The sequence below is a fragment of the Heterodontus francisci genome, chromosome 17, assembly GCF_036365525.1.
Source record: "Heterodontus francisci isolate sHetFra1 chromosome 17, sHetFra1.hap1, whole genome shotgun sequence".
In the NCBI taxonomy this organism is placed as follows: Eukaryota; Metazoa; Chordata; class Chondrichthyes; order Heterodontiformes; family Heterodontidae; genus Heterodontus; species Heterodontus francisci.
The window spans coordinates 88,151,952-88,177,797 of record NC_090387.1 but is presented as its reverse complement, the minus strand read 5'-3'; the positions used below and the strand labels follow the sequence as shown (position 1 = coordinate 88,177,797).

Here is a 25,846-nt window from a genome sequence, read left to right as displayed (position 1 = left end):
TCAGTGACATCCTTGACTCTGGCACCAGGGAGGCAGCACACCATCCTGGATTCATGTCTGCGGCCACAGAAACATCTGTCTATTCCCCTGACTATTGAATCTCCTACTTCTATCATTCTACCAGCCTTCTCTATACTCCATTATACAGCTGAGCCACCCGTGGTGCCATGGCCTTGGCTCTGGCTGCACTCCCCAGATGAACAATCACTCCCCTCAGTATTCCGAACTGTGAGACGCACTCAGAGATCTCCTGCACTACTTGACTGTTTCTTCTTGACTGTCTGGTGGTCACCCATTCCCTCTTTGACTGCATACTGTTAAGCTGTGGAGTGACCACATCTCTCAACGTGCCATCCACAAAGTCTCAACCTCATGGATGCACCACAGTGATACCAGTTGCTTCTGAAGATCTGAAACCTGCAGCTCAAACTGATAACACCTCCTCCCCACTGGTCTCTCTCTCTCTGCCGCCACTGGTGTCTCTCTCTGCCACCGCTGGTCTCTCTCTCTCTGCCATTGCTCTGTAAAACTCCCCACTGGACTCTCTCTCTCTCTCTCTCTCTCTCTCTGCGGTTGCTCTGTTAAACTCCCTGCTGGTCGCTTGCTCTCTCTCTTTCCCTCTGTCTCTGCCACTGCTCTCATAAACTTCTCACTGATCTCCCAGCAGGAACCGAGTGAGCCTGGTTAGTGTCGCAGGCTATTCCACCACAAAAGGCATTGTGGCCATATTTCAATCCAGTACTCACCCGATACTTAACATTTTCTAGCAGGACATTTTTTATCTACATGTCAGGCACAGCGTGAACCACTCTCAGTAAGACCTTGCGTGGAATGTCACAAAACCCCAGAGTGTCAACAGGGTCTCATAGTGGGGAGGTTTATCAGAATATCGAGAATATGCCTGGGAATTTCTATTTGCTGAAGTCAGCATTTATTTTTATTTGATATTGGAATAGGAACATGGGAACAGGAGGAGGCCTTTCAGCCCCTCAAACCCGTTCTGCCACTCAATTAGATCATGGCTAATCTGCACCTCAACTCCACTTGCCTGCCTTTGATCCCTATCCATTAAGTTAGGGTTAGGGGCAATTTATTAGCTTGGATAGAGCATTGGCTAACCAACAGAAAATAGAGAGTCGGAATAAATGGATCCTTTTCTGGCTGGCAAGATGTAACTAGTTGGGTGCCACAGGATTCGGTCCTCAGGCCCCAATTATTTACAATCTATATCAATGACTTGGATGCAGGGATAGAAGGTACTATAGCCAAATTTGCAGATGACACTAAAATAGGTGGGATAGTAAGTTGCAATAAAGAAATAAGACATTTACAAATGGATATGGATAGGTTCGGTGAATGGGCCAAAATTTGGCAGATGGAGTTTAACGTGGATAAGTGTGAGGTTATCCACTTTGGTCGGAAGAATAGAAAGGCAAATTATTATCTAAATGGAGAGAAACTACGGAGTGCTTCAGTGCAGAGGGATCTGGGTGTCCTCGTGCATGAATTGCAGAAAACTAGTTTGCAGGTGCAGCAGGTAATAAGGAAAGCAAATGGAATTTTGGCATTTATTACTAAAGGAATAGAATATAAAAGTAGGGAAGTGTTACTGCAACTGTACAAGGCATTAGTGAGACCACACCTGGAGTATTGCGTACAGTTTTGGTCCCCTTACTTGAGGAGGGATGTAGATGCATTGGAGACAGTTCAGAGGAAGTTCACTAGATTGATTCCAGAGATGAGAGGTTTGTCTTATGAAGAGAGATTGAGCAGTTTAGGCCTTTACTCTTTAGAGTTTAGAAGAATGAGAGGAGATCTAATTGAGGTATATAAGATGAGAAAGGAGATTGACAAAGTAGACGTAGAGAGGATGTTTCCTCTTGTGGGGCAATCCAGAACAACAGGTCATAGTTTTAGGATAAGGGGTAGCAGATTTAAAACAGAGATGAGGGGAAATTACTTCTCTCAAAGGGTCGTGAATCTGTGGAATTCACTACCCCAGAGTGCGGTGGATGCCGGGACATTGAGTAAATTTAAGGAGGAGATAGACAGATTTTTTATGAGGAATGGGTTGAAGGGTTATGAAGAACAGGCAGGAAAGTGGAGTTGAGGCCGAGATGAGATCAGCCATGATCGTATTGAATGGCGGAGCAGGCTCGAGGGGCTGAATTGCCTACTCCTGCTCCTAGTTCTTATATTCTTATGTTAATACACTTACCAACAACAATATATCAATCTCAGTCTTGAAATCTCCAAGTGTCCAAGCATCCACAGCCTTCTGGGGAACACAGTTCCAGTTTTCTACCACTCTTTATGTGAACAAGAGCTTCCTGACATTACCTCTGAATGACTTGGCTCTAATTTGTAGATTATGCCCTTTTGTTCTGGACTCCCCCATCAGAGGAAATAGTTTCTCCGTATCTACTCTATCAAATCTCTTCATCATTTTAGTACCTCAATCAGATCACTCCACAAACCTCGAAACTCAAGAGAATGCAGCCAAGCCTATGCAATTTTCCCTCATAATTTAACCCTTTAAGCCATGGTATAATTCAGTGAGGTTGTGGTTAATACTGGCAAGGTCACATATAATGGACTTTCTCCATGAACCACTGCAGTCCTTGTGCTGATGGTTGTCCCATGATGGTGGTAGGTCGGATGCTGAAAGAACAATTAGAGATGTTCAAGCCAGGATGATGTGTGGCTTGCAGGGGAACTTGGAGCTGATCTACATGGACTCAGTGCTTGTCCTTTCCTCCTGTCTCTGCTAAAATGGCACTAATAAAAGTCACAAATTACATCCCCTCTGACTGTACTGTAGTGAACAATCCTTCCTTATCCTTCTCAACCTCGCTGCATCCTTTGACATGGTTGACCATACCATTCTCCTCCAACATTTTTCAGCTCAGTGGGACTGTTCAGTCGTAGCCTAACATTCTCCTGAAATAGCTTCTCTTCCCACCCCCACACCATTATCTCTGGAGTCCTCCAAGGACCTAGACTTGACTTCCTCTGTGAAGCGCCTTGGGAGGGTTTTCTATATTAAAGACACGTTGTAAATACAAAATCAAAATTCTGCAGATTCTGGAAATCTGAAATCAACACAGAAAATGCTGGAAATACTTAGCAGGTCAGGAAACAACTGTGGGGAGAGAAACAGAGTTAACGTTTCAGGTCTGTCTGTCTGTTGCGGTCATCAGAACTGATGAAAGGTCATTGACCTGAAACGTTAACTCTGTTTCTCTCTCCACACGTACTGCCAGACCTGCTGAGTATTTCCAGCATTTTCTGGTTTTATTTCTGTATAAATGAAAAAGGAAGCATTCGTAAGGGCTGGAAGGCTAGGAACAGACGAATCCCTTGAGGAATATAAAGACAGTAGGAAGGAACTTAAGCAAGGAGTCAGGAGGGCTAAAAGGGGCTATGAGAAGTCATTGGCAAACAGGATTAAGGAAAATCCCAAGACTTTTTATACGTATATAAAGAGCAAGAGGGTAACTAGGGAAAGGGTTGGCCCACTCAAGGACAGAGAAGGGAATCTTTGTGTGGAGCCAGAGGAAATGGGCGAGGTACTAAATGAGTACTTTGCATCAGTATTCGCCAAGGAGAAGGACTTGGTGGATGATGAGCCTAGGGAAGGGAGTGTAGATAGTCTCAGTCATCTCATTATCAAAAAGGAGGAGGTGTTGGGTGTCTTGCAAAGCATTAAGGTAGATAAGTCCCCAGGGCCTGATGGGATCGACCGCAGAATACTGAGGGAGGCAAGGGAAGAAATTGCTGGGGCCTTGACAGAAATCTTTGCATCCTCATTGGCTACAGGTGAAGTCCCAGAGGACTGGAGAATAGCCAATGTTGTTCCTTTGTTTAAGAAGGGTAGCAAGGATAATCCAGGAAATTATAGGCCGGTAAGCTTTACGTCAGTTGTAGGGAAATTATTAGAGAGGATTCTTCGGGACAGGATTTACTCCCATTTGGAAACAAATGGACTTATTAGCGAGAGGCAGCATGGTTTTGTGAAGGGGAGGTCGTGTCTCACTAATTTGATTGAGTTTTTTGAGGAAGTGACGAAGATGATTGATGAAGGAAGGGCAGTGGATGTTATCTATATGGACTTCAGTAAAGCTGTTGACAAGGTCCCTCATGGCAGACTGATACAAAAGGTGAAGTCACATGGGATCAGAGGTGAGCTGGCAAGATGGATACAGAACTGGCTCGGTCATAGAAGACAGAGGGTAGCAGTGGAAGGGTGCTTTTCTAAATGGAGGGATGTGACTAGTGGTGTTCCGCAGGGATCAGTGCTGGGACCTTTGCTGTTTGTAGTATATATAAATGTAGCTGGTCTGATTAGTAAGTTTGCGGACGACACAAAGGTTGGTGGAGTTGTGGACAGTGATGAGGATTGTCAGAGGATACAGCAGGATATAGATCGGATGGAGACTTGGGCGGAGAAATGGCAGATGGAGTTTAATCCGGACAAATGTGAGATAATGCATTTTGGAAGGTCTAATGCAGGTGGGAAGTATACAGTAAATGGCAGAAGCCTTAGGAGTATTGACAGGCAGAGAGATCTGGGCGTACAGGTCCACAGGTCACTGAAAGTGGCAACGCAGGTGTATAAGTTAGTCAAGAAGGCATACGGCATGTTTGCCTTCATCGGTCGGGGCATAGAGTATAAATATTGGCAAGTCATGCTGCAGCTGTGCAGAACTTTAGTTAGGCCGCACTTAGAATATTGCGTGCAATTCTGGTCGCCACACTATCAGAAGGACGTGGAGGCTTTGGAGAGGGTACAGAAGAGGTTTACCAGGATGTTGCCTGGTCTGGAGGGCATTAGCTATGAGGAGAGGTTGGATAAACTCGGATTGTTTTCACTGGAACGACGGAGGTGGAGGGGCAACCTGATAGAGGTTTACAAAGTTATAAGCGGCATGGACAGAGTGGATAGTCAGAAGCTTTTTCCCAGGGTGGAAGAGTCAGTTACTAGGGCACATAGGTTTAAGGTGAGAGGGGCAAAGTTTAGAGGGGATGTGCGAGGCAAGTTCTTTACACAGAGGGTGGTGAGTGCCTGGAACTTGTTGCCGGGGGAGATGGTGGAAGCAGGTACCATAGAGACGTTTAAGAGGCATCTCGACAAATACATGAATAGGATGGGAATAGAGGGATATGGACCCCGGAAGTGCAGAAGGTGTTAGTTTAGGCAGGCATCAAGATCGGCGCAGGCTTGGAGGACCGAATGGCCTGTTCCTGTGCTGTACTGTTCCGAAGAAGGGTCACTGACGTTAACTCCGCTTCTCTTTCCACAGATGCTGCCAGACCTGCTGAGTGAATCCAGCATTTCTTGTTTTTGTTTCAGATTTCCAGCATCCGCAGTATTTTGCTTTTATATTACTGTACTGTTCTTTGTTCTTTGTTCTAAATGCAAGTTGCTGATAATATCACCCATCTCCCTTCTCTCCTTTGCAGGCCTGTGTCTAGTGTGTGCGATGCAAACTGAACCAGTCTCACCCAGAGTCAGGTAAATTCCAACCTATGTCAATCAGCATCAATGTACTGCTCACAAAATGGGAGCTGGCCCTGCTGAGCAAAGGTGAACTGAAAAGTTTATCCTCTGGATACTGGTGGAATGGGTGGCAGTGAGACCAAAATCAGATGGGAGACATCCTGCCATCTTTGTGGTCACTCCCATTTTGGTTTGGGCCTTGATGTAGGTTCCCTGCCCAACAGATACAAACCCCATGACTACATGCAAATTGGAGGGCTTTTCTGCATGTCATCTGTGGCGCAGTTCGCAATGCTCTTGCCTCTGAGTTTGAAGGTTGTGGGTTCAAATCCTATTCTACCTAGTTGAACATGAGCATTAAGTTTGACATTGCAGTACAGAGCTTGGGAGTACCAGGGGAGTTATCTTTGTGTCCTGGCCAATATCTATTCCTCAATCACCAACAGATTTTCTGGTCATTATCACATAGTTGGATGTGGATGTTTGCTGTTTGCAAATTGACTTCTGTGTTTCCTATGTTACCAGGAGCAGCACCAGGCATACCTCAAAATGAGGAGTCAACCTGGTGAAGATACAACACAGGACTATCTGCATGACAAACTGAATAAGCAGCATGCGATAGACAGAGCTAAGCGATCCCATAGCCAACAGATCAGATCTAAGCTCTGCAGTCCTGCCACATCCAGCCGTAAATGGTGGTGGACAATTAAACAACTAACTGGAGGAGGTGGCTCCTCAAATATCCCCATCCTCAATGATGGAGGAGTCCAGCACATCAGTGCAAAAGATAAGGCTGAAGCATTTGCAAAAATCTTCAGCCAGAAGTGCCAAGTTGATGATCCATCTCGGCCTCCTCCTGAAGTCCCCAACATCACAGATACCAGACTTCAGCCAATTCGATTCACTCCACGTGATATCAAGAAACAACTGAAGGCACTGGATACTGCAAAAGCTACGGGCCCTGACAATATTCCGGCAATAGTACTGAAGACCTGTGCTCCAGAACTTGCCATGCCCCGAGCCAAGCTGTTCCAGTACAGCTACAACACTGGCATCTACCCTGCAATGTGGAAAATTGCCCAGGTATGTCCTGTACACGAAAAGCAGGACATGTCCAACCCGGCCAATTACCGCCCCATCAGCCTACTATCAATTATCAGTAAAGTGATGGATGGTGTCATCAACAGTGTCATCAAGCGGCACCTGCATAGCAATAACCTGCTCAGTGACGCTCAGTTCCTGACCGCATTACAGCCTTGGTTCATACATGGACAAAAGAGCTGAACTCAAGAGGTGAGGTGAGAGTGACTGCCCTTGACATCAAGGCAGCATTTGACTGAGTATGGCATCAAGGAGCCCAAGCAAAACTGAGGTCAATGGGAATCGGGGGGAAAACCCTCTGCTGGCTGGAGTCATACCTAGCACAAAGGAAGATGGTTGTGGTTGTTGGAGGTCAATCATCTGAGCTCCAGGACATCACTGCAGGAGTTGCTCGGGGTAGTGTCCTAGGCCCAAACATCTTCAGCTGCTCCATCAATGACCTTCCTTCAATCATCAGGTCAGAAGTGGGGATGTTCGCTGATGATTGCACAATGTTCAGAACCATTCGTGACTCCTCTGATACTGAAGCAGTCCGTGTAGAAATGCAGCAGAACCTGGACAATGTCCAGGCTTGGGCTGAGCCACACAAGTGCCAGGCAAGAATCATCTCCAACAAGAGAGAATCTAACCATCTCCCCTTGACATTCAATGGCATTACCTTCAGCTGTGCTGAAGGAGGGCACAATGGAGGACTCGAGCAGTGAGGCAATATGGGCAGAACTCAGAAATAGGAAGGGTGCGGTAACAATGTTGGGGCTGTACTACAGGCCTCCCAACAGCGAGCGTGAGATAGAGGTACAAATATGTCAACAGATTATGGAAAGATGTAGGAGCAACAGGGTGGTGGTGATAGGAGATTTTAATTTTCCCAACGTTGACTGGGATTCACTTAGTGTTAGAGGTCTAGATGGAGCAGAATTTGTTAGGTGCATCCAGGAGGGTTTTCTAGAGCAGTATGTAAATAGTCCAATTCGGGAAGGGGCCATACTGGACCTGGTGTTGGGGAATGAGCCCGGCCAGGTGGTTGAAGTTTCAGTAGGGGACTACTTTGGGAATAGTGATCACAATTCCGTAAGTTTTAGAATACTCATGGACAAAGACGAGAATGGTCCTAAAGGAAGAGTGCTAAATTGGGGGAAGGCCAACTATACCAAAATTCGGCAGGAGCTGGGGAATGTAGATTGGGAGCAGCTGTTTGAAGATAAATCCACATTTGATATGTGGGAGGCTTTTAAAGAGAGGTTGATTAGCGTGCAGGAGAGACATGTTCCTGTGAAAATGAGGGATAGAAATGGCAAGATTAGGGAACCATGGATGACAGGTGAAATTGTGAGACTAGCTAAGAGGAAAAAGGAAGCATACATAAGGTCTAGGTGGCTGAAGAAAGACAAAGCTTTGAAAGAATATCGGGAATGTAGGACCAATCCAAAACGAGGAATCAAGAGGGCTAAAAGGGGTCATGAAATATCTTTAGCAAACTTCTTTCTTTTTCTTTTGGGCCTCCTTATCTCGAGAGACAATGGATACGCGCCTGGAGGTGGTCAGTGGTTTGTGAAGCAGCGCCTGGAGTGGCTATAAAGGCCAATTCTGGAGTGACAGGCTCTTCCACAGGTGCTGCAGAGAAATTTGTTTGTTGGGGCTGTTGCACAGTTGGCTCTCCCCTTGCGCCTCTGTCTTTTTTCCTGCCAACTACTAAGTCTCTTCGACTCGCCACAATTTAGCCCTGTCTTTATGGCTGCCCGCCAGCTCTGGCGAATGCTGGCAACTGACTCCCACGACTTGTGATCAATGTCACACGATTTCATGTCACGTTTGCAGACGTCTTTATAACGGAGACATGGACGGCCGGTGGGTCTGATACCAGTGGCGAGCTCGCTGTACAATGTGTCTTTGGGGATCCTGCCATCTTCCATGCGGCTCACATGGCCAAGCCATCTCAAGCGCCGCTGACTCAGTAGTGTGTATAAGCTGGGGGTGTTGGCCACTTCAAGGACTTCTGTGTTGGAGATATAGTCCTGCCACCTGATGCCAAGTATTCTCCGAAGGCAGCGAAGATGGAATGAATTGAGACGTCGCTCTTGGCTGGCATACGTTGTCCAGGCCTCGCTGCCGTAGAGCAAGGTACTGAGGACACAGGCCTGATACACTCGGACTTTTGTGTAGCAAACAGGGTTAAGGAAAATCCCAAAGCCTTTTATTCATATATAAGGAGCAAGAGGGTAACTAGAGAAAGGATTGGCCCACTCGAGGACAAAGGAGGAAAGTTATGCGTGGAGTCAGAGAAAATGGGTGAGATTCTAAACGAGTACTTTGCATCGGTATTCACCGAGGAGAGGGACATGACGGATGTTGAGGTTAGGGACAGATGTTTGATTACTCTAGGTCAAGTCAGCATAAGGAGGGAGGAAGTGCTGGGTATTCTAAAAGGCATTAAGGTGGACAAGTCGCCAGGTCCGGATGGTTACTGAGGGAAGCGAGAGAGGAAATGGCTGGGGCCTTAACAGATATCTTTGTAGCATCCTTAAACACGGGTGAGGTCCCGGAGGACTGGAGAATTGCTAATGTTGTCCCCTTGTTTAAGAAGGGTAGCAGGGAAAATCCAGGTAATTATAGACTGGTGAGCCTGACGTCAGTGGTAGGGAAGCTGCTGGAGAAGATACTGAGGGATAGGATCTATTCCCATTTGGAAGAAAATGGGCTTATCAGTGATAGGCAACATGGTTTTGTGCAGGGAAGGTCATGTCTTACCAACTTAATAGAATTCTTTGAGGAAGTGACAAAGTTGATTGATGAGGGAAGGGCTGTAGATGTCATGTACATGGACTTCAGTAAGGCGTTTGATAAGGTTCCCCATGGCAGGCTGGTGGAGAAAGTGAAGTCGCATGGGGTCCAGGGTGTACTAGCTAGATGGATAAAGAACTGGCTGGGCAACAGGAGACAGAGAGTAGTAGTGGAAGGGAGTTTCTCAAAATGGAGACGTGTGACCAGTGGTGTTCCACAGGGATCCGTGCTGGGACCACTGTTGTTTGTGATATACATAAATGATTTGGAGGAAAATATAGGTGGTCTGATCAGCAAGTTTGCAGACGACACTAAGATTGGTGGAGTAGCAGATAGTGAAGGGGACTGTCAGAGAATACAACAGAATATAGATAGATTGGATAGTTGGGGAGAGAAATGGCAGGTGATGCATTTTGGAAGATCCAATTCAAGAGTGAACTATACAGTAAGTGGGAAAGCCCTGGGGAAAATTGATGTACAGAGAGATTTGGGTGTTCAGGTCCATTGCTCCCTGAAGGTGGCAACGCAGGTCAATAGAGTGGTCAAGAAGGCATACGGCATGCTTTCCTTCATAGGACGGGGTATTGAGTACAAGGGTTGGCAGGTCATGTTACAGTTGTATAAGACTTTGGTTCGGCCACATTTGGAATACTGCGTGCAGTTCTGGTCGCCATATTACCAAAAGGATGTAGATGCTTTGGAGAGGGTGCAGAGGAGGTTCACCAGGATGTTGCCTGGTATGGAGGGCGCTAGCTATGAAGAGAGGTTGAGTAGATTAGGATTATTTTCATTAGAAAGACGGAGGTTGAGGGGGGACCTGATTGAGGTGTACAAAATCATGAGAGGTATAGACAGGGTGGATAGCAAGAAGCTTTTTCCCAGAGTGGGGGATTCAATTACTAGGGGTCATGAGTTCAAAGTGAGAGGGGAAAAGTTTAGGGGGGATATGCGTGGAAAGTTCTTTACGCAGAGGGTGGTGGGTGCCTGGAATGCGTTGCCAGCGGGCACGATAGCGTCTTTTAAGATGTATCTAGACAGATACATGAATGGGCAGGAAGCAAAGAGATACGGACCCTCAGAAAATAGGCGACAGGTTTAGATAGAGGATCTGGATCGGCGCAGGCTTGGAGGGCCGAAGGACCGAAGGGCCACTATCAACATCCTAGGGGCTACCATTGACCAGAAACTGAACTGGAGTAGCCATATAAATACCGTGGCTACAAGAGCAGGTCAGAGGCTAGGAATCCTGCGGTGAGTAACTCATCTCCTGACTCCCCAAAGCCTGTCCACCATCTACAAGGCACAAGTCAGGAGTGTGATGGAATACTCTCCACTTGCCTGGATGGGTGCAGCTCCAACAACACTCAAGAAGCTCAACACCATCCAGGACAAAGAAGCCCACTTGATTGGCACCCCATCTACAAACATTCACTCCCTCCACCACCAACACACAGTGGCAGCAGTGTGTGCCATCTACAAGATGCACTGCAGCAATGCATCAAGGCTCCTTAAACAGCACCTTCCAAACCCGCGACCTCTACCAACTAGAAGGACAAGGGCAGCAAATGCATTGGAACACCACCACCTGCAAGTTCCCATCCAAGTCACATATCATGCTGACTTGGAACTATATCGCCGTTCCTTCGCTGTCGCTGGGTCAAAATCCTGGAACTCCCTTCCTAACAGCACTGTGGGTGTACCTACCCCACATGGACTGCAGCGGTTCAAGAAGGCAGCTCACCACCACCTTCTCAAGGGCAATTAGGGGTGGGCAATAAATGCTGGCCGAGCCAGTGACACCCACATCCCATGAATGAATAAAAAAAAACAGTGATTACACTTCAAAAGTACCTCATTGGCTATGAAGTGATTTGGGATGTCTGCTGGTCGCAAAAGGTGCTTTATAAATGCAAGTCTTTATTTTCTTCCTACGATGTACCATCACATCCTGGGGGCTAATCTGATGGTAAATGCTTGCCACCCACAGTCCTGAGGCCCCGTTCACTACAATGCTGTGGAGCTCAGGACCCTGGAGGCCAGTGGAAACAACACAGCAGCTGTTTTGAATCATTCTTTGTGGCCAGGATGACCCACAGACCAAGGAGAAAAATGCTAACTCCCACTTTCTCAACTCCCAACAACCACACGACCTCCTCCACCCCCCAATAAATCAAACTCGGTCTGCCAAGTTTCAATGAAGGCCGGCCATCCAAATGGCCTCGGGGCCTCCCGATCGTAATCCCTCCCCCATTGCCCACCTGATGTATGCAACACACCAGGATCCTGGGGGAACGTTCATCTCCGCCACTGGTTAGCAGTTCAGCTCTTCATTGTGACATTCACTGAAAATGGGAATTTTCAGTCAAGCTCTCTGCATGTCTGAGACATGTAACCAGCATCCTCACCCCAAGCACCAAGATAATCCAGGGTCTTCCTGATAGTCTATTTTCTATTTTGAGGTCTAACATCTCCCAGGCCTGGATCCGGTAGCAGTTGCACTGTCCCGTCACAGTTTTAAATTCAGAATGATGGAGCACAGAAAGAGGACATTTGGTCCATCATGTCTGTGCTAGCTCTTTGAAAGAGCTATCCATTAGTCCCACCCCCCTGCTCTTTCCTTAAACCCCTGCAGGTTTTTTCTGTTTTACATGTGTATCCAGTTCACTGAAGAAGAATCTGCATCCACCACCCTTTCAAAGTATTTATTATAGATCTTAACAACTTTCTACCTAAAAGAAATTGACAATACCTTAAATCTGTGCCCTCTGGTTATAGACCCACCTGCAGTGAAAGTGGCTTCTCCCTGTCGACTTTATCAAAACCCTTCATCATTTTGAACATCTCTATCAAATCTCCCGATAATCCCAGTTTCTCCGGTCTCTCCACATAACTGAAGTCCCTCATCCCTGGTACAATTCTAGTAAATCTCCTCTGCACCCTCTCCAAGGCCTTGACATACTTCCTAAAGTTTGGTGCCCAGATTGGACACAATACTCCAGCTGAGGCCTATCAAGTGATTTATAAAGGTTTAGCATTCCTTTCTTGCTTTTGTAGTTTATACTGTTGTGATATATGGGTAGGGGCAAGGAGAGAGGAGGAACTGGAGTTAGTCAACCCCTTGAGAATGTCTGTTGCTCTGAACGTAGGGAACTTCACTGACCTTGGTTTACTCTCGCCTTTGAGTTCAATGGTTGTGAGTTCAAGTCCCACTTCAGAGACTTGGGCAAATAATCTAGGCTGACATTCCACTCCAGACCAGTCTGAAGGGAGTGCTGCACTGTTAGAGGTACCATCTTTCAGATGAGACATTAAACCAAGGCCCCATTTACCCTCAGAGCTGGACAATAAAGATGCCATTGCACTATCCCTGTGGGCCTGGCCAAAATATATCCCTCATCCAACATGACTAAAATAGTTTATCTGTTCATTAACACATTGCTGTTTGTGAGAGCTTGCTGTGTACAAATTGGCTGCCATGTTCCCTTCATCACAACAGTGACTGCACTTCAAAAGTACTTTATTGGCTGTTGTTTTTGTTGATTGCTGCCATTTTATTGAACTTCTTTGCTGCCCTCAGGTCCTGTTTGATTGTCTGGGGAACAGTCACAATCCTGTGTGGAGTGTTCATCTTTGGACAGAGTACAGCCACTGCAGCTATGGAGCTTATAGAGAAGCTGGTCTAAACCCTGGGAGTGTGGAATCCTCACAGGGTTCAACGTGTCTACAGTATATTCAAATACATGGAGTTAACTGTCAAATATTCTGTCATCATTTTATTTTCAAAAGTGGTTTGGCTGTAAGTTTGTGTGTTTCTCTGTGTGTGTGTTTCTCTGTGTGTGTGTGTTTCTGTGTGTGTGTGTTTCTGTGTGTGTGTGTGTGTTTCTGTGTGTTTTTGTGTGTGTGTGTTTCTGTGTGTTTTTGTGTGTGTGTGTTTTTGTGTGTGTTTCTGTGTGTGTGTGTTTCTGTGTATGTGTGTGTGTGTGTTTCTGTGTGTATGTGTTTCTGTGTGTGTGTGTTTCTGTGTATGTGTGTGTGTGTGTTTCTCTGTGTGTGTGTGTGTGTTTCTCTGTGTGTGTGTGTGTGTGCGTGTATGTGTTTTTGTGTGTTTGCATCCCTGTCACCCCTCAATATGTGGTACAGGAAGACATTCAAGCAGGGGGAGTAAATAGGAATGTAGTGGTAGTAGGAGATAATATAGTCAGGGGGATAGACACTGTTCTCTGCAGCCCACAGCAAGACTCCAGAGGGCTGTGTTGCCTTCCTGGTGCCAGGGTTCGGGACATCTGCTCAGGGCTGGAGAGGAACTTGCAGTGGGAGGGGAAGGATCCGGTTGTCATGGTCCATGTAGGTACCAAAGACATAGATAGGACTAGGAAAGAGTTTCTGCATAGGGAGTCTGAGCAGCTAGGGGCTAAATTAAAAAGCCAAACGTGAAAGGTAATAATCTCTGGATTACTAGCTGAGCCATGAACAAATTGGCATAAAGTAAGATTAGACACATGAATGTGTGGCTCCGAGACTGGTGTGGTAGAAGTGGGTTTCAATTCATGGGGCACTAAAACCAGTACTGAGGAAGGTAGGAGCTGTACCGTTGGGACAGTCTTCACCTGAATCATACTGGGACCAGTGTTCTGGTGAGTCATAGAACTCAGGTGGTATAGAGGGCTTCAAACAAAATCGTGGGGGGGAAGGGATCAGGCGAGGTGAGATGTGGTAACTCAAAGGAAAACAACGAGCTAATAGAACAGGGTAGCGATTTGGGTAAGGAAGGGACAGGAAGGGCAGGAAGAGGCAGAGTGTACAAACGTAAGACTGCACCAGCAGATAAGGCCAAAAATTGCAGAAATGACAAAAAGACAGAGTTAAAGGCTTTGTATCTGTAGGCATGCAGTATTTGTAACTAAATGAATGGTAAGCACAGATATAAATATGTATGACCTGATAGCCATTACAGAGACATGGTTGCAAAGTGACCAAGGCTGGGACCTGAATATTGAAGGGTATTCAACATTTCAAAAAGACAGGAAGCTAGGGTAAGGTGGTGAGGTAGCTTTGTTAAGGATGTCATTAGTACAGTGGCAAGAGATCACCTTAGCTCCGAAGAGCAAGGTTTTTTTTATTTGTTCCTGGGATGTGGGTGTCACTGGCTCGACCAGCATTTATTCAACATCTTTAATTGCCCTTGAGAAGGTGGTGGTGAGCTGCCTTCTTGAACTGCTGCAGTCCATGTGGGGCAGGTACATTTACAGTGCTGTTAGGAAGGGAGTTCCAGGATTTTGACCCAGCGACAGTGAAGGAACAGCGATATAGTTCCAAGTCAGGATGGTGTGTGACTGGGGGGAACTTGCAGGTGGTGGTGTTCTCATGCAACCGCTGCCCTTGCCCTCCTAGGTGGTAGAGGTTGCGGGTTTGGAAGGTGCTGTCCAAGAAGCCTTGATGCGTTGCTGCAGTGCATCTTGTAGATGGTACACACTGCTGCCACTGTGCGTCGGTGGTGGAGGGAGTGAATGTTTGTTAATGGGATGCCAATCAAGTGGGCTGCTTTGTCCTGGATGGTGTCGAGCTTCTTGAGTGTTGTTGGAGCTGCACCCATCCAAGCAAGTGGAGAGTAGTCTATCACACTCCTGACTTGTGCCTTTTGGTGGTGGACAGACTTTAGGGAGTCAGGAGGTGAGTTACTCGCCATAGGATTCGTAGCTTCTGACCTGCTCTTTTAGCCACAGTATTGATATGGCTACTCCAGTTCAGTTTCTGATCAATGGTAACCCCCAAGATGTTGATAGTGGGGGATTCAGCGATGGTAATGCCATTGAATATCAAGGTGAGATGGTTATATTCTCTCTTGTTGGAGATGGTCATTTCCTGGCACTTGTGTGGCGTGAATGTTACTTTCCAATTATCAGCCCAAGCCTGGATATTGTCCAGGTCTTGACGCATTTCTACATGGACTGCTTCAGTAGTTGCGAATGGTGCTGAACATTGTGCAATCATCAGCGAACATCCCCACTTCTGACCTTATGATTGAAGGAAGATCACTGATGAAGCAGCTGAAGATGGAACCCCTGCGGTGATGTCCTGGAGCTGAGATGTTTGACCTCCAACAACCACAACCATCTTCCTTTGCGCTTGGTACGGCTCCTACCAGCGGATTTCCCCCTGATTCCCATTGACTCCATTTTGGGGGGGTGCCCCTTGATGCCATACGCGGTCAAATGCTGCCTTGATGTCAAGGGCAGTCACTCTCACCACGTCTCTGGAGTTCAGCTCTTTTGTCCATGCTTGAACCAAGGCTGTCATGAGGTCTGGAGCTGAGTGGCCGTGGCAGAACTGAGCAGGTGTCGACGACACCCTCCATCACTTTACTGATGACAGAGAGTAGGCTGATGGGGCAGTAATTGGCCGGGTTGGACATGTCCTGCTTTTTGTCTACAGGCCATACCTGAGCAGTTTTCCACATTGCAGGGTAGATGCCAGTATTGTCGCTGTACTGGAACAGCTTGGCTAGGGGAGTGGCAAGTTCTGGAGCACAGGTCTTCCATACTATTGCCGGAATATTGTCAGGGCCCATAGATTTTCCAGTATCCAGTGCCTTCAGGCGTTTCTTGACATCACGTGGAGGGAACGGAATTGGCTGAAGACTGGCATCTGTGATGTTGGGGATTTCAGGAGGAGGCCGAGATGGATCATCCACTCGGCACTTCTGGCTGAAGATCGTTGCAAATGCTTCAACCTTATCTTTTGCACTGATGTGCTGGGCTCCCCCATCATTGAGGATGGGGATATTTATGGAGCCACCTCCTCCAGTTAGTTGTTTATTTGTCCACTGTTCCCAACTGGGTGTGGCAGGACTGCAGCTTAGATCTGATCCATTAGTTGTGGGATCGCATAGCTCTGTCTATTGCATGCTGCTTACGTTGTTTGGAACACAAGTGGTCCTGGATTGTAGCTTCACCAGGTTGACAACTCATTTTGAGGTAAGTCTGTTACTGCTCCGGGCAGACTCTCCTGCACTCTTCATTGAACCATGGTTGGTCTCCTGGCTTGATGGTAATGGTAGAGTGGGTGATATGCTGAGCCATGAGGTTACAGATTGTGGTTGAGTACAATTCTGCTGCTGCTGATGGCCCACAGCCCCTCATGGATGCCCAGTTTTACATTGCTAGATCTGTTCGAAATCTATTCCATTTAGCACGATGTTAGTGCCACACAACACGATGGATGGTATCCTCAATGTGAAGACAGGACTTGGTCTCCACAAGGACTGTGCGTTGGTCACACCTACCAATACTGTCATGGACAGATGCATCTGCGGCAGGCAGATTGGTGAAGACAAGGTCAAGCATGTTTTTCTCTCTTGTTGGTTCCCTCACTGCCTGCCGCAGACCCAGTCTAGCAGATATGTCCTTTAGGACTCGGCCAGCAGTGGTGTTACTGAGCCACTCTTGGTGATGGACATTGACGTCTCCCACCCAGAGTACATTCTGCACCTTTGCCACCCTCAGTGCTTCTCAAGATGGAGGAGTACTGATTCATCAACTGAGGTGGAGGGAGGGCCAGTAGGTGGTAATCAGCAGGAGGTTTCCTTGCCCATGTTTGGCCTGATGCTATGAGACTTCATAGGGTCCGGAGTTGATGTTGAGGACTCCCAGGGCAACTCCCTCCCGATTGTATACCACTGTGCTGCCATCTCTGCCCGGTCTGTCCTGCCAGTGGGACAGGGCATACCTGGGGATGGTGATTGCGGTGTCTGGGATATTGTAAGGTATGATTCCATGAGTATGACTGTGTCAGGCTGTTGCTTGACTAGTCTGTGGGACAGCTCTCCCAACTTTGACACAAGCCCCCAGATGTTAGTAAGGAGGACTTTGTAGGGTCGACAGGGCTGGGTTTGCCTCGGTTGATGCCAGGTGGTCTGTCTGGTTTCATTCCTCATTGATTGAGCAGCATTGAGTGGCTTGTTAGGCCATTACAGAGTCAACCACATTGCTGTGGGTCTGGAGTTACATGTAGGCCAGACCAGGGAAGAACAGCAGATTTCCTTCCCTGAAGGACATTCGTGAACCAGATAGGTTTTTTACAACAATCGACAATAGTTTCAAGGCCATCATTGGAGTAGCTTTTTTTAACCTTAGATTTATATATTTTTTTAAATTAATTGCATTGAAATTCCATTTTTTGCTATGGTGGGATTTGAACCCATGTCCCCAGAGCAATACCCTGGGTCTCTGAGTTACTAGTCAAGCGATAATACCACAAAGCCACCACCTCCCCTTTTGAAAGAGAAGCAGAGTTAACGTTTTGGGTCAGTGACCCTTCTTCGAGTTCCGAAGAAGGGTCACTGACCCGAAACGTTAACTCTGCTTCTCTTTCCACAGATGCTGCCAGACCTGCTGAGTGGTTCCAGCATTTCTTGTTTTTATTTCAGATTTCCAGCATCCGCAGTATTTTGCTTTTACCTCCCCTTTTGATGTAGATGTAGAATCTGTTTGGGTAGAGATAAGAAATAGGAAAGGTAAGCAGTCACTTGTGGGAGTAGTTTATAGGCCCCCCTAACAGTAGTTACACTGTCGGACAGACAATACAGGAAGAATAAATGGGGCATGTAAGAAAGGTATTGCAATAGTCACGGGTGACTTCAATCTACATGCAGGTTGGGTGAATCAGATTGGCAAAGGTAGCCTTGAAAATGAGTTCACAGAGTGTATTTGGGACAATTTCTTAGAGCAGTACATTCTAGAGCCAGCTAGGGAGCAGGCTATTCTAAAACTGATAATGTACAATGAGACAGGATTAATCAATAACCTCATGGTAAAGGAGCCTCTAGACAACAGTGATCATAATATGATAGAATTTCACATTCAGTTTGAAGGAGAGAAGTATGGGTCTAAGACTAGTGTTTTAAACCTAAACAAAGGTAATCACAAGGGTATGACAGCAGAGCTAGCTAAAGTGAACTGGGAAACTAGGTTAAAGGTTCGGACTGTAGAGATGCAGTGGCAGACTTTTAAGGAGATATTTAATAACTCTCAGCAAAGATTTATCCTAGTGATAAAGAAAGATTCTTTGAGAAGGATACATCATCCATGGCTAAATATAGAAGGCAAGGACAGTATCAAATTAAAAGAAACACTGTACAAATCTGCAAAGATTAGTGGTAGGTCAGAAGATTGGACAGGTTTTAAGAACCAGCAAAGAATGATGATTAAGAGGGAGAAAGTAGAGTACGAGAGAAATCTAGCTGGTAATATAAAAACAGATAGTAACAGACAAGTATTTAAATAGGAAAAGAGTAACTAAAGCTAGTGTTGGTCCTCTAGAGAGTGAGGCTGGGGAGTTGATAATGGAAAACAAGGAAATATATAGGGACGTCGAACAGATATTCTGTGTCTGTTTTCACTGTAAAGGACTTAGAAAACCTGCCAAAGATACTTGAAAATCAAAAAGTGAAAGGGAGGGAGGAACTTAAAACAATCACTGTCACCAGGGAAAAGGTGCTGGGAAAACGATGAGACCTAAAGGCTGACAAGTCCTCAGGATCAGATGGCCTGCATCCAAGGGTCTTAAAAGAAGTGGCTGCACAGATAGTAGAGCCTTTTTTATAATCTTCCAAAATTCCTTTGATTCTGGAAAGGTCCCAGTGGATTGGAAAATAGCAAATGTAACACCTTTATTCAAGAAATGAGGGAGACAGAAAGTAAGAAACTATAGGCCAGTTAACCTAACGTGTGTGACAGGGAAATTACGAGAATCCATTATTCAGATTATAGCAGGATACTTAGAAAATCAAAATGGGATCAGACAAAGTCAACATGGGTTGTGTACTTGGATTTCCAAAAAGGCATTTGATATGGTGCCACATCAAAGGTTACTCCACAATATAAGAGCACATGGTGTAGGGGATAACACATTAGCATGGCTAAAGAACTGGTTAATTAACAGGAAGCAGAGAGTAGGGATAAATGGGTCTTTTTCAGGTTGGCAAGCTGTAACGAGTGGAGTGCCAAGGAGATCAGTGCTGGGACCTCAACTGTTCACAATTTATATCAATGATTTGGATGAAGGGACTGAATGTTTGATAGTTAAATTTGCCAATAACACCAAGATAGGAAGGAAAGTAAGTTGTCAAGAGGAGATAAAGAGTCTACAAAAGGATATAGATAGATTGAGCGAGTAGGCAAAAAATTGGCAGCTGGAGTATAATGTGGGAAAATGTGAACTTGTCCATTCTTGCAGGAAGAATAGAAAATCAGTATACTATTTAAATGGAGAGAGATTGCAGAACTCGGTGCGACAGGGGGATCTGGGTGTCCTGGTACATGAAGCACAAAAGTTTAGTATGCAGGTACAGCAAGTGATTAGGAAAGCAAATAGAATGTTGCCATTTATTGCAAGCGGAATTAAGTATAAAAGTAAGGAAGTTTTACTGCAACTATAAAGGACCCTGGTGAGACCACATCTGGAGTATTATGTACAGTTTTTGTCTCCTTATTTGAAAAAGGATATAACTACGTTCGAAGCAGTTCAGAGAAGGTACAGCGACTAATTGCGGGAATGAAAGGCTTATCTTATGAAGAAAGGTTGAACAGGTTGGGCCGAAACCCATTGGATTTGAGAAGAATGAGTGATCTTTTTGAAATGTCTAAGATCCTGAGGGGACTTGATAGAGTGGATACTGGGAGGATGTTTCCCCTTGTGGGGGAGACTACAACGAGGGGACACAGTTTAAGATTGAGAGGTCTTCCTTTTAAGACAGAGATGAGGAGAAATTGTTTTCTCAAAGGGTCATTAGTCTGTGGAATTCACAGAGAGCAGTGGAAGCTGGGTCATTGAATTTATTCAGGGCTGAGTTAGATAGATTTTTGATCTACAAGGGAGTCAAGGGATATGGGAGGCAGACAGGAAGGTGGAGTTGAGACCACAACCAGATCAGCCATGATCTTATCGAATGGTGGGGCAGGCTCAAAGGGCCAAATGGCCTACTCCTGCTCCTAAGTCCTATGTTCCTATGTACTCAAGGGAATACAAGCCAAGTCTAAGCAACCTGTTCTGATAATTTAATCCTCAAAGCCCAGGTAGCATTCTGGTGAATCTGAGCTTCAACCCCTCCAAAGTTAATATACCTTCCTGAGATGCAATGTCCACAGCTGAACACTGTACTCCAGGGTTTTATGGAACTAATGAAATAACTTTCACCCCATCGTATTCCGGCTCCCTTGAGATAAAGGCCAACATTCTGGTAGCCTTTTTTGATTATTTGTTGTACCTGCCCACTGGTATTTAATGATTTCTGTGCTTTGACTTCTTAATCTCTTTGCTCATTCACAGTCCCTTCAATTTGCTTTAATTTCTCTTTCTTGGGTCCAAAGTGGATGATCTCACATCTGCCCACATCAATGTCTATTTGCCACAGTTTTGCCCATTCACTTAATCCAAACAATGTCCCTTTGCAATTTCCTGCTCTCATCTGCACTACTTACTGCCCCTGCTAACTTGGTATTATCTGATCATTAATAGATATGGTAAAAAGTTAAGGACCAAGAACAGATTTGTGGGGAACACCATTTGTCACATCCCACCAATAAAATTACCTACCCTTTAACCCACTCTTTGGGCAAAATTTTATGCCACCCCAGCAGGTCGGTTGGTGATGTGGGGGCAGCGTAAAATTGAGCGGGAGGCTCCGGGAGGCCACCCACTCCGCTTCTGTCTCTGGTCGACTTTATGGCAGTCGGGCGGGGGGGGAGGGGGGGGAACAACCTACTCGCCCGAGGTCAATCAAGTCTCTTAAGTGGCCACTTAATGACCACTTAAGGGCCCCGCGCCTGCCTCCACAGGGATTTTACCCATGGCACGCAGATGTACTGGGGACGTGAAAGGCCACCAGCAATAGTTGCCGGCCTTTCCGCGCCTTGAGAGGGCCATGGCAGTCAGGCACAGGGTACCCGATTGAGGACCGCCCCCACCTCCCAATCCACCCTCGGGACCCAAGACGCTCTCCCCTCCTCCCAAATGACCATTACAGCCTCACCAGGGAAGGGCTGATCTGCCTGGTAAGGTGTGCCCAACTTACCTTCACTCCCAGATCCATCTGGTTGGCTGGGCTGCAGTCCCAGCCATGGCCACCACTCCCAGTGGTGCTGCTGGGACTAAGAGCTGCCAGCCCGTTGATTGGCCAGCAGCTCACTGAGGCGGGACCTCCTCCCTCAAATGGGTGAAAGTCCCGCCGCAGGACAATTAAAGCCCGGGGACATGTAAAATGCGGGACGGATCTCCGGGTGAGGCGGAAGTGGGTTCGCCACCGACTTTTATGTCGGTGGTGAATTCCCGTCCGTCTAAGGTAAAGTACAGCCCGTTGTCTCCTACCTCCCCAAACTAATTTCCAAACTGAGTCAAAAGCTACTTCCAATTCCATGTGCTCATTTCACTAATAATCTTTGTGTGAAATTTTATTGACTGTCTTCTGGATGCTCACATAAACATCTATGGACGTTCACGTAACTAGCTTATTAGGCACCTCATCAAAAAAATGGAATTACATTTATTAGATATGACTTCTCCTTATCTGGGACTCAGATCAGCATCGAACCCATGGACACCCGACTCATCCCACGTTTTAGCATCAATCCCTGGAACAGTGGAACAGTCCATTGATCCCACTTCCCAGCATCGGTAAGGGATTTTACCAGCCCTCCAACATCGGGGGTTGTGGCGGGGGTGGGGCCCGGAAAATACTTCCAGGAAAGGCCACCACGATCCGCGACGCCGGGTAGGTCCTGCCTCATTTTACCGGCAGCGCCAGGACCTCGGTGCAGCCCCCTCGCTGCTCGGCGGCTGAACCCCAATTCGAATATGTAAGCACTATTTACCTTCCCTGAGTATGCATCCCGCTGACTCTCACACCACAGTTCCATACTTTTCGGTGAGAGGGCAGCTGTCACGTGCTGTCCTGTTCACGACTGAGATAGGCCAACAGACCCGCAGAAGTAGGAGTAATTGAAGACACTGCAGCTAAGTCTCGATAGACGGGTCTCAACTCTGCATACTTGAAGGGAGCTGGGAGTGGGGATGGTATTATCGGGGGCACAGCTCTGCAGGCATGAAGGGAGGTGGGAGGGGGGATGATATTACTGGGGGCACAGCTCTGCAGCCATGAAGGGAGGTGGTAGGTAGGAGGGGGGATGGTATTACATCGAAACTTAGAAAGTAGGAGTAGGCCATTCGGCCCTTCGATCCTGCTCCGCCATTCATTATGATCATGGCTTTCCCCCAATATCCTTTAATTCCTTTCGCCCCAAGAGCTATATCGAACTCCTTCTTGAAAACATATCATGTTTTGGCCTCAACTGCTTTCTGTGGTAGCGAATTCCACAGGCTCACCACTCTCTGGGTGAAGAAATTTCTCCTCATTTCAGTCTTGAAAAGTTTACCCCGTTTCCTTAGACTATGACCGCTGGTTTAGTTTAGTTTAGTTCAGTTTAGAGATACAGCACTGAAACAGGCCCTTCGGCCCACCGAGTCTGTGCCGACCATCAACCACCCATTTATACCAATCTGACACTAATTCCATATTCCTACCACATCCTCACCTGTCCCTATATTTTCCCTACTAGGGGCAATTGCTAATGGCCAATTAACCTATCAACCTGCAAGTCTTTGGCATGTGGGAGGAAACCGGAGCACCCAAAGGAAACCCACGCAGACACAGGGAGAACTTGCAAACTCCACACAGGCAGTACCCAGTCCAGTTCTGGACTCCCCCACCATCGGGAACATCCTTCCTGCATCTACCTTGTAAAGTTCTGTTAGAATTTTGCACCTGCTTAGCAATAACCTCAGTTTGGGTTCCGCCAGGGCCACTCAGCTCCTGATCTCATTACAGCCTTGGTTCAAACATAGACAAAAGAGCTGAACTCAAGAGGTGAGGTCATAGAGTCATAGAGTTATACAGCACAGAAACAGGCCCTTCAGCCCATCATGTCTGTGCCGACTATCAAGAATCTAACTATTCTAATCCCATTTTCCAGTACTTGGCCTGTAGCCTTGTATGCTGTGGCATTTCAAGTGCTCATCTAAATACTTCCTAAATGTTGTGATCATTCCTGCCTCTACACCTCTTCGGGCAGCGTGTTCCAGATTCCAACCACCCTCAGGGTGAAAACTTTTTTCCTCAAATCCCCTCTAAACCTCCTGCCCCTTACCTTAAATCTATGCCCCCTGGTTATTGACCCCTCCACTAAGGGAAAAAGTCTCTTCCTGTCTACCCTATCAATGCCCCTCATAATTTTGTATACCTCAATCATGTCCCCCCTCATCCTTCTCTGTTCTAAGGAAAACAACCCTAACCTTTTCAGTCTCTCTTCATAGCTGAAATGCTCCTACCCAGGCAACATCCTGGTGAATCTCCTCTGCACCCTCTCCAGTACAATCACAACCTTCCTATAGTGTGGTGCCCAGAACTGTACACAGTACTCCAGCTGTGGCCTAACTAGCGTTTTATACAGCTCCAGCATAACCTCCCTGCTCTTATATTCTATGCTTCGGCTAATAAAGGCAAATATCCCATATGCCTTCCTCACCACCTTATCTACCTGTGCTGCTGCTTTCAGTGATCTATGGACAAGTACACCAAAGTCCCTCTGACCTTCTGTACTTCCTAGGGTCCTGCCATCCATTGTATATTCCCTTGCCTTGTTAGTCCTCCCAAAATGCATCACCTCACACTTCTCTGGATTAAATTCCATTTGCCACTGCTTTGCCCATCTTACCAGCCTATCTTTATCGTCCTGTAATCTAAGGCTTTCCTCCTCACGATTTACGACACCAGCAATTTTCATGTCATCTGCGAACTTACTTATCATACCTCCTATACTCATGTTTAAATTTTAAATCATTAATGTACACTACAGCAAGGGTCCCAGCATCGATCCCTGTGGTACACCACTGGTCACAGGCTTCCACTCGCAAGAACAACCCTCGACCATTACCCTCTGTTTTCTGCCACTAAGCCAATATTGGATCCAATTTGCCAAATTGCCCTGGATCCCATGGGCTCTTACCTTCTTACCCAATCTCCCATGTGGGACCTTATCAAAAGCCTTACTGAACTCCATGTAGACTACATCAACTGCTTTATCCTCATCTACACATCGAGTCACCACCTCAAAAAATTCAATCAAGTTTGTTAGACACGATCTCCCCCTGACTAAGCCGTGCTGACTATCCCTGATTATTCCCTGCCTCTCTAAGTGGAGATTAATCCTGTCCCTCAGAATTTTTCCCAATATTTTCCCAACCACTGATGTTAGACTCACCGGCCTATAATTACCTATCCCTGCTACCCTTCTTGAATAATGGTACCACATTCGCTGTCCTCCTGTCCTCTGGCACCTCTCCCGTGGCCAGAGAGGATTTGAAAATTTGTGTCAGAGCCCCTGAAATCTCCTCCCTTGCCTCACATAACAGCCTGGGACACATCACATCTGGGCCTGGGGATTTACCCACTTTTAAGCCCACTAAAGCATCGAATACTTCCTCCCTTTCAATGTTAATATGTTCAAGTATATCACAATCCCCCTCCCTGATCTCTACACCTACATCGTTGTTCTCCACAGTGAAAACAGATGAAAAATAATCATTCAAAACCTCACCTACATCCTTTGGCTCCACACACAAAGAACAAAGAACAGTACAGCACAGGAACAGGCCATTTGGCCCTCCAAGCCTGCGCCGATCTTGATGCCTGCCTCAACTAACACCTTCTGCACTTCCGGGGCCCATATCCCTCTATTCTCTTCCTATTCATATATTTGTCAAGATGTCTCTTAAACGTCGCTATCGTATCTGCTTCCACCACCTCCCCTGGCAGCAAGTTCCAGGCACTCACCACCCTCTGTGTAAAAAACTTGCCTCGCACATCCCCTCTAAACTTTGCCCCTTGCACCTTAAACCTATGTCCCCTCGTAACTGACTCTTCCACCCTGGGAAAAAGCTTCTGACTATCCACTCTGTCCATGCCGCTCATAACTTTGTAAACCTCTATCATGTCGCCCCTCCACCTCCGTCGTTCCAGTGAAAACAATCCGAGTTTTTCCAACCTCTCCTCATAGCTAATGCCCTCCAGACCAGGCAACATCCTGGTAAACCTCCTCTGTACCCTCTCCAAAGCCTCCACGTCCTTTTGGTGGTGTGGCGACCAGAACTGCTTGCAATATTCTAAGTGTGGCCTAACTAAGGTTCTGTACAGCTGCAGCATGACTTGCCAATGTTTATACTCTATGCCCCGACCAATGAAGGCAAGCATGCCGTATGCCTTCTTGACTACCTTATCCACCTGCGTTGCCACTTTCAGTGACCTGTGGACCTGTACGCCCAGATCCCTCTGCCTGTCAATACTCCTAAGGGTTCTGCCATTTACTGTATACCTCCCACCTGCATTAGACCTTCCAAAATGCATTACCTCACATT

The 25,846-nt window shown here is 46.5% G+C and overlaps 1 protein-coding gene across 1 annotated transcript in view; it reads left to right on the top strand.

Annotated features, from left to right (window-relative positions):
• The window catches only part of slc38a8a (solute carrier family 38 member 8a), a 72,466-nt gene extending 51,171 nt beyond the window's left edge, over nt 1-21,295 (top strand). The window contains exons 9-15 of the mRNA XM_068048911.1: nt 5,464-5,515; nt 12,960-13,059; nt 13,169-13,178; nt 17,808-17,894; nt 18,033-18,536; nt 19,881-19,968; nt 21,217-21,295. Coding sequence (XP_067905012.1) covers nt 5,464-5,515; nt 12,960-13,059; nt 13,169-13,178; nt 17,808-17,894; nt 18,033-18,536; nt 19,881-19,968; nt 21,217-21,295 — 920 coding nt within the window. The remainder of the gene's footprint in view (nt 1-5,463; nt 5,516-12,959; nt 13,060-13,168; nt 13,179-17,807; nt 17,895-18,032; nt 18,537-19,880; nt 19,969-21,216) is intronic.
• The last annotated feature ends 4,551 nt before the right edge of the window (nt 21,296-25,846 follow it).